The sequence below is a fragment of the Adiantum capillus-veneris genome, chromosome 1 (genome assembly GCF_014529385.1).
Source record: "Adiantum capillus-veneris isolate H3 chromosome 1, ASM1452938v2, whole genome shotgun sequence".
Lineage (NCBI taxonomy): Eukaryota > Viridiplantae > Streptophyta > Polypodiopsida > Polypodiales > Pteridaceae > Adiantum > Adiantum capillus-veneris.
The window spans coordinates 51,184,537-51,194,329 of record NC_140931.1 but is presented as its reverse complement, the minus strand read 5'-3'; the positions used below and the strand labels follow the sequence as shown (position 1 = coordinate 51,194,329).

Below are 9,793 nucleotides of genomic sequence, written 5' to 3'. Positions count from 1 at the left end.
AATTTGCTAATATCCCGACCTTCAAATCGATGCAATTTCTCGGTAACTGTGTGCCGAGCTTTACGGATCCTCTCTTGCAAATTGTACTGCTGTTGGGCAGCCTGCTGTTGTTGCATGTAAGCAACAAACTGCTGCATCATTTGCTGCATGGCAGCCTCTTGCGGTGTCGACATCCTTCTTCACCACATTGCTCACCCCGGCTCGTTTCGCGTCGGGTTCACCAAGAATGTCGGGGGATAAATGTGCAAAAGGTGAGCGGGGAAGGCACCGGCCCTTGGCTGTGAGAGGTGCGCGAAACAAGGTGTAGCATATGCAATTACTGACAACAGTATTCAAAACAAGCAGTTCGTTCGTCTAATTTCCAATTAATCGACAAAATCGATGATTAATCAATCCCTAATGGAAGATTAAATGCTCTTACAAGGAAAAATCTGGCTTAAATCAGGTGCTTAAACAAGAAATTGATGAAATTCTGCTTACTTTGCCTTATGCTCCTCGATTCGAATGGTTAATAAGCTTCGAGCAGATTTCGAATGGCTAATGAGGCTTAGGAAAGGTTTAAGACGGCTTAAGAGAGCTTATGACTCGGGTAATGAAAGCTTAGAAGATTAGGCTCGGTTTAGGAGATAGAAAATCGATTAGGCTTAGCTTATGGTGATAGATTAGATTAAGAGAGGTTAAAAAAAACTAAGCTTGAGGGTTAACTCCGCTCTTGATAGCTTAAGAGCTTTGGATTATGGCTTATGAAGGGGTTTAAGATTACGAGGATTAAGCAAGCTGGAAGATTCGGAGGAGAAGCTTAAGAATATCCCCGCTTATGAGGAGGAGATTAGGTGCTTCAGAATTATCAAGAGCTTAAGGGTATGGAGCTTAGGAGGAGCCCTTCCGATGATGAGGTGAAAAAATCCCAACAAACCACAGGTTTGTTCTTTTTATGGATGCATGTCCCCTCTTGCTAAATTTAGCTAGGCACCCATTAGCGACGTCGCTAATGGGTCCTCCACAAAGTGAGCACCTCAGCCCGATGCATTCATTTCATTTTTATTCTGCCAGCTGCTGTTGCCCAATCTGGCACGGATCTGCAATCGACTTGAACTTTAAACTGCCATAACTTCTTCATCGTAGCTCCAATCGACGAGCCGTAAAGATAGGCGGTAGAGCACATCGAGCACTGCATTTTAAGAGCACAATACCCCATCCGTGTTCACTTCAAGCATAACACTTTTTAGCATCATTAAGGCATGTTTTGGCCCTTTCAGCCGCATTTGAACTCGACTTGCAACCAGCCCTTAATCACTGTTCATTAAACATATAAGCTTCAAACAAACTTAATGTGCATTTTTCTGGCATCTTTCTTTGCATGTGAGTGGAGTTGCACGACAACGCCAATAGTAAATCTATGTAAAGTTGAAGAGGAGGCATTAAAATAATAGATGATCAACGAGGTAGATGTAGAGTGGAAAGTAGCTATGGATTGGGAGTTGAGAGTTCTTCATTCTATCAATGTCACTCAACTCACTCCCAACCAAATAAATGCACAATGGCATCAACAAGTACTGCCATACCCTTTGATCAAAGTAGATCTGCTACAGGTGAAAGAGAGACTGTTTAAAGAGATGCAGCAAGAAGGTGCAGAAAATGACCACCCAAAGTGGCGGAAGAGCTGGTTGAACAAGAATCCGAGGTATCTGATTCTGCTCACAAGAGCACCTGCAAACCTTCAAAAAGACCCTACTTTTGTCCTGTACCAAGAGTAAGGACTTGGCAAGCACATGAAGCACTAACAAATAAAAGACCAACCTAGCTAAACTACCCCAAACTGCCAGCTCCAGAGTAGGGTCAAGTCAGCACAGAGGAGTACATGGTGAAAATCCTCACGGGCGTCATAAAATTTTTCAAGAGTGTACCGGACCTCTCCTGTGCCATGCTCTATAAAATTTGCAAAATGCTGCGCACATGTATTCAAGCATTTCATAAGCCGGAGCAGGCAGGAGCACCATGGATGTCATTGCTATGATTTGAGCGGACAACCTTCAGAGGAGGTTCTCTACGGCTTCTACGCAAGGTGTATGTTCCTGCCGTCAAGAAATATACTCGCCTTTGAAGAAGCCTTCTATACATGATTTTTTACATGGCGGACTAAAATTTTTGGACCAGTAATCAATAACTTGACATCCAGGTTCGTCGGCTACTTTGCCATAGAACTAAAAAATAAGATCACCATGCAGTTTTTGCAAGTCCTAGAAAAAGAGTGATGCCTCAGATACGAGAAAGCTTTACAAGCACTCAAAGACCGCCTTGCCAGTATCGTAAGCCTGAAGACTACCTCAGCCCATAAAGTTGTGTCAAGGGACAACACAGGCGAGGAGGGGGGGGAATGTTAGCAGCAAGATAACTCGGACATTAAAAGCTAGCTCGAACAACATTTTTTGGAGCTCTCATCATTGTAAAAACATTTATTATTTTGATAAATCGAGAATATTGTAACTCCTACTTCACAGATAACTTTGTAATTGATGAGCCGGGGCTACAAGCTTCCTAGATTATTAGTTTTGACCACCAAAAACCTTGGCTAAGGTATAAAAGCCAACTTTTGTAATATTTTTATAAGATTTTGGATAAGAAATACACAGCGTGAGCTAACGGTGCTCACTTCTTGCACTCTCCCACTTCCTACTCCCTCCCCGGTTGTCACATTGCAGTCGCGTCTGTTGCGTTGCAACCGTAGGTGAGAGCTCTACGCATTGGCGTAAGCATTTCACGGTATTTCGTAGCTTTTGGCGTCGCTGACCCGCGGCCTAATTTCATCATAACTAGGAATTTACACTCTTAAATAAATAACTAAGTATAGGCGGGGTATTGGGGCATTATTGCTAAGCATTTAGATGCATTCTGGGTCGAAAACAACTAGGTCAAAATCTCACTATTGTTAATAATCGCGTTTTTTGCACTTCTGTATTATCGGGGGCGGGGCACTCATCGAAAGTGGGATTTGAGACCATAAGCATGTGTGCATAGGTCTTATAGAATTTGTCCTAAAAGTTTCATTACGTTTGGATGTCATTTGATGCTGTAATGGATGTGAATTGTTTGCCGATGAGCGTTTGGCTCTTGGTGATTTCGGTCATTTGAGTGTAGCTTGAGTTAGATGCGAGTTGTTAGTTGTTTTCCAAGAGATTGACACCCTCTTGTAGCCTCCATGCACTAGTCGAGTCAGCTTCATCCCATGGATTGACAATTATTCGTGGTTCTCGCTAAATCTGCAATAAGATAGGAGTGAGGTTAGACGCACGTCCCACAAGAGGTAACTAAACAAATAATCAACATTCGACTTTCTAAAGTTTTTAGAACACGCAAGAATACTTCTTTTGAACTTTTTGTGAAAGTGACTTGTTGACATGTCACATTAGCAGAGTTCTTGTATCTATCTTATCGACGAGAAAATATTCAATATATCCATATGATTATGGACAAAGTCCTTGACTTGTTGAAATGCCTCATCATTAACCAACCCCACCATAATTGGTGATAGAGGTTGAAAATCGTTCATAAGCATGAAGGGATTAAACTTAATCGTAATATGCTTTGCATCATATTAACAAACTCCAAACTAGAGAGGTAATCTTCCCAATTGAATTGTTTCACGCTAATGTAGGTTCTTAGCATATCCTCTAGCACTTAATTAACATTTGCAAGTGTTAAGGTTCAGGCCATCTAGCCGGACACCCATCACATTGACCATACTAACCTTATCTATTCTTTTAATCATATAGAACAATAAGGAGTTATAAAAGTAATTCCAAATCCTCACCGAGAGCTCCAACCACATTGTGCTCATGTCTGATCTTCTTCTCCTTGCACTCCACACACATTGCGCACTCTTCAAGTGGTATTGCAGTTGGAGTGAAGGTCTTGTATCATTGCAATGTCGTGGAGGAGAATAGGACGAAGCTATAAAATTTTCAAAATTATCTTGTAGCTAAAATTTGACTAAGTAAAAGATCGATTTTAGCTTGGTTCCATAATCCTTGCTGTAAATGTCATGGTCTACTGGAAGGTGCCATTATTTTGAGGTGCCAAAACTGATAGATCTACATTTACGTTACTTAAACTATTGAACCTACATTTATGGCGGTACTGTGTAAAATGATGAATCTACACTAATGCTATCTAAATCGGTGGATCTATATTTATGGTTGTACTATCTAATTGGCAATCTGCACTAGCATTACCTAAACTAGTAGATTTGCACTAAATAATTTGGTGTTGCTTAAATTGGTGAATTGACACCATGTTGACGCTTGTACACTGCCTAAATTAGCAAATTTGTGTACTTGTGACCAAGGCAAATCATAAGATATAATACATTTATCACTTGTTTGACACAAAATTTGAGTATGTTGGGTAATGAAATACTTACGAGATTGTTATCGATTATTCCAAATCACCTTATGTGATATGGTTTAATTTAGAAGTAATTAAAATGCTTACGGTGGATAGACCAACGAGGCATTCATCATAATAAAAAGATTCATCATAGCAATTAGCAATAAGTATTAGAGAAAATATAAATGTAAAAGGAAATAAACTTGCTTGATTGATCAAAATGAGAGTGAATTACAAGTTAAGCATGGTGGCCTTATAATGAAAGGTGGCAATAAATGATGAAAAGTGATATACACCATATGTGGAAAAATGTCAAGTAGCATGTGGGCTATGTAATGAAAATTTATAGATAATTATTTATTGCAGGTGGCAAAAGAATAAGTGAATTATGGACTATGCAAAAGGATAGCAAGTTTATGGATATTTCATTATTAAAGTGCTCTTTATGAGCTATGGTCACTTTATGTGTGGGCAGACAATTTGTAATCATTTTAAGCATTCAAGAAATTTGTAAGTAAATATGTGCAAGAGGAAAATGCTCACTCTTGCACCGGGGGGGGGATTGCACCCAATGTCTGTGTCCTTCTTTTCTCTTCTCACATCTCCTCTCTCAACGTGCCTGTGTAGCACTCCGCTATCGGAGATGTGCCTGCATGTGCTCTCCTACTTCTCTCTCTCTCTCAAATCGTGTACTATTTCTCAATTGTACATATGTGCATTTTGCCAAGTATGCAGATATGTTGATTCAATTGTCTGCAACATGCTATTTGTGTATTTTGCAGGCCCTCTGTGCACTTGACTACAACAGTGGTATCAAAGCAACAAGGCTACGATCTTGTTAACAATCGATCAAAGAGATCCGAAAATTGGCATTTGAACAAGGATACAATTATGCACTAGAGCTGAGTGCACTTACATAATTATTTTTTGGTTAATTTAAATATTTTTGTTTTATTCCTCTTTCATGTTACCTGTTTCTTGTAAATCTTTGGATGCCTCAATGTTTAATCCTTCATTAATTTGTAATCAGTGAAAGTTATCCTAATAGGATATAAAAATTATGATATTTTATATATTGAGTAAAATCTAATTATTGCTAATACCTCAGTTAGCGCTCGATAGATATTGATATAGCTTGTTAAAATAGTGGTAAGATGGACATGAGGCTAGATATGATTAAGAAGAATATGTCATTAGATTGAGGATGTGTATAGTACAAGAAGAAGTTCTTCATATCAACGGAGGCTTAGTTAATCCTTACCTTGGCTCCCAAGAGACCAATTCCAAGAGAAGTAGAAGAAGAAGGCATGGTGAGATGTAAGAAGAAGGATGGTAGAAGAAGAATTGGAGAAAATTTAACATTGTAGACACAATCCTAAGAGACCTCAAGAATTTTTTTGAATGAGTTTCATTAAAGATCTAATGGATATGGGAAACAACCCCAAGTGACTACAAAGTCTACAAAATTGAAGGACCTGTGTAGTACTTGATAAAACCCATCACTCGGCAAACTCAACATATGAAGCGGAGTAGGCATGATGGAGTAATAGACTAAGGGGCCAATATTATCGTGCTCTAGTAAGGTAAGGGGGCAACCATTACCAAGGTTGTAGTAGCATCAAACCAATGCACTCTTTGACCACCCCACAATGGACATCTTTATTGTTTGACGGTGATAGTAGGGTGGGCCTTATTCGGCGGTGGTTTTTGCGATAGTCCTCAACACAATAGCGGAAATAGCCCGACAATGTGCATGGGACTCTGCACATACCCATGTAGCCCACCACCCATTCCACCCATGCAAACAAAAACGTTGTGGTGGTTGGCAAGAAATTGACAACAACAAAGAGCGGTTTGAGCTCGTGAGTTCGTAGCCTGCTAAAATTAGGGCATGCCAACCTTTTGCTCAGCCGTTATCCCAAAGACAATGACTATCAGTTTAATAAAAAAGGGTCGCTAAGCACTCATGCAAAAGAAAAAGAATTGCCTCTATATATATCTCATCTCTCGCTCTCTCTTCCTTTCTACCAACTCTCCTTTGACTCCAGTTGCCTACCCAGTAGCACTCGCACTGCTTTGCGCCCCATTTTCCACATGATATCACCGTAGGATTGGCACACACATAACCTGGTTTTTCTCTACGTTGTGGGTGTGCTGATGATCATGGTGGAGAGAGACGGGAAAAAAACAATAGATAGCTACGACCCTTGCAGTGTGAGGAAATGCGGGTCTTCTTGACCATCATCATCATTTTAAGAAAGCGATGGCCTTACACATGCGCATAGGAGGGCTACATCTGTTGCTTGAGATTTTAGACAAGTGCAAGTTGTTTGATGGAAGGGCAACAATTGCAAACTACCATATAATAGGAAATTTGTGGCTTGTCCTGCTATCACAAATATAAATTTACATGTGCAAAGATGCCTAAATGCCCTACTTATCCATTTTCTTGATTCTACTTTGCATGCATGTGCACATAGCATCTGCTTCTAATGTTTGTTGATTTCATAACCAAATGATGACAAGATTTTATACGCGTAGCATTTTTCTCCCCGAGAATGCAAAGCAATACAAGCAAGATAGAACAGACCCAAGAGTTGAAAAACATTGAAGTAAAGTTGGTCTCTTCTTTCAAAATTCATCTTTGTCTTCCATTCCTATTGCAATAGTTGAAAATGATTAGCGCAATCTAATGATGAGCAAGTATATTGATCCAACTAAAATTCTTTAGGTGTATAACATTTATGAGGAGGCACCTTCTTGAGATCCTATTGAAAATGAGAGATCAGATTGTTTACAATGTAATGTGTCTAATTCCTTATGGGATGGTAGGGTGTGGTTTACACACCATGAGGCCTTCCACCTCATTGGTCACTAGTCGTGATTAGCGTTTTATGCATTAAAGCTTCATGATGGGTCAAACCTAACTTATGCCCCTAGTAAACTCTCCCTTAGTCCACACATGCATGATACATATCCAAAATGATTCCCACATATGTATGCATGACCCATGGACCTTTCTAGCACCTTTCCACTGCATAATGGAGCCAATAGATAGGCCAAAACAGCCCCAAAAAGGTGTACATGAGTTTTCAACTTGTACTCTCCTCTTTGGCTAATTTGAATGATCTCTCACACCTCATTGATGATGTCACTCAACCTACCACTTCTTCTCCTATATATTGAGCTCATTTCTATGCTCACAGAAAATGTAACTTGATGCTACATTGAGAACTTGACCAATTTTTGTCATTTTGTGTTCTTAAGCATTCTCTATATTAATTAGGATTAGTGTTGTCAAATCATGAATGGGACATTAACCCGTCCTCCTTAACCACACTTATCTATCACGTCAAATTTTTAAACTATGTCCGATGCTCAACTCCCACTTATACTTGGATATATTCTCTTGACTGACCAACCTCTCATATGCCCCTCTTTTAGCCATCCCCTTTTTGCCTCTTGTCTCCACCGTATGCACAAGCTAGGAAAATGATTTGTAAACAGCCTATACTCATGCATCTTGAAGGTTTCTCATGATGCAAGTGTAAACTCTATGGTTTCAAGGTAAAAAAGAGGCTATTGTTTTCTAAGTTGCCTAATAATTCATAAGCTAGGTAATTTAATAATTGAGTTATTGATAAAAGGGCTTTTGACAATAACTAATAAAGCCAGGTTACATATACACAATGTTTGATTTTGTGGTTTTGATTACATTGAAGGATAAATCTGAAATCTATATTGATAGGTTTTGAGGTTGTAAATTGAAGGAACTTGCCCGTGAAAAATGAGCTCAAATAGAGTTGAGGTATTTCCTTTGCCTAGATTTTCTTAGAGGAGAAGATGATGTATGTGAGCTGATTGTGAAGTCTTTTACTCAAGATCATGCAGCATTTATTAGACAAGGACAAATATGTCTCTGATTCAAATGCGGCAAAGAGTCCAAGCTCAATGGCTAAAGGTTTGGGCTCCCCTCTAGCATGGCATGGCAGGCCAACATCTCCTGCCCGTGCCTCAACACTTAATTAACAAGAGACAATTAGAGAAGTCTCTTTTGAAGCTCAAAGGCCACACACTAGAGTGGACTTTGTCTCCACTGAATCATGCTTAGTCATTAGATGCAATGAACAAACCATTAGAAAGATCTCTCAACAATGCTTTGATGGCATGTTCATTTCCTCTAGGGGGCAATCAAAATCTCCTCTCAACATTTTACTCTTCCACATCCAGCTCATCACTTGGCTATCCAGATGCCTCACACAATGACATGAGATATCTCACTAATGCATCAGAAACGTCAAGTGGCTCTGCTCAGTTGCCACCATTGGCAATTGGTAGACTATGAGAAGATGCCATTGCATCACAAGAAGCTCAAAGCATGCATCAGGTCCTCAAGTGTGGTTTTGATGTTTGTGGTGATGGGATAGACATGCAAATGCTCCCCTTGATACTTGCAGCTCTTGCAGCATCTAGAGACCGTTGTTTTGTGGCATCAATCAATCCATTGGAGAGCTTATGCCAATGAAACATTTGAAGTTTCAAAACATGACTAATGATGAAGAGAAAGCTTTTTACATGACTTGTCTAGAAAGAGAAATCTCGTTATATAAAGAGATAAGACACAAACATATTGTTGGTTACATAGATATGGACAAAGATGAAGAGGCATTGTTCTTTATATATTTTTGGACGATGTTTTTTAGCGGATCTATTCAAAGCATGCTAGAAAGATTTGGCACATTTAGTGAGTCTCTTGTTCCTGTCTACAAAACACAATTACTTCTTGGTCTTGAGTATCTTCATAAGAAAAAAAGTTTTCATAGAGATATCAAAGCTGGAAACATGCTTATTGATTCTAATGTTTTTGTGAAATTGTCTGCTTTTGGAGTATCTAAAACATTTCATGAGGACACAATAACTGATGCTTGCAAATCCATCAAAGAGTCTATTTTTTGGATGGCACCAAAAGTTATAATAGGAGACAATTATGTACGTCATGTAGATATATGGAGTGTAGGATGCATGGTGATCAAGATTCTTATTGCCATCATGTATATCTAAACACATGAGTTGAAGTAACTTAGAATCATTGTCAAAACTTGTTTTCCTACTCAAACAATGCATATTATAAAAGAGCTAAGCACGACAAACTATACCAAACCTCAGGCTTCAAAAACCTCTTACATGTGCTAGTTTACTGATGGTTATAAGTCTATACATCATACAAGATCATTCTCACTAATGAGTGGGATAATTTGTGACTAGGTTGAACAAAAACAAGGTAAGTTCTCTTCTTTTTTTGGTTTTTCTTTTACGCAGTCACTTAGCACAACATTATGCACCACCTCTTAAAACGTCTTCTTATACAACAATCCCTCAATTTATTTTACTCGTTTGATAAATGCTC

The 9,793-nt window shown here is 39.1% G+C and overlaps 1 protein-coding gene and 1 pseudogene across 1 annotated transcript; both read left to right on the top strand.

Annotated features, from left to right (window-relative positions):
• The first annotated feature begins 8,271 nt into the window (after window positions 1-8,271).
• On the top strand, window positions 8,272-8,866 carry LOC147464723 (uncharacterized; annotated as a pseudogene).
• Window positions 8,867-8,871: 5 nt separating this feature from the next.
• LOC147464722 (mitogen-activated protein kinase kinase kinase 2-like) lies at window positions 8,872-9,447 on the top strand (the record flags this gene model as incomplete). The annotated part of the gene is made up of 1 exon (XM_086518089.1): window positions 8,872-9,447. A coding segment is annotated over one exon (576 nt), but the record flags the coding sequence as incomplete, so codon positions are not given.
• Between the last annotated feature and the right edge of the window lie 346 nt (window positions 9,448-9,793).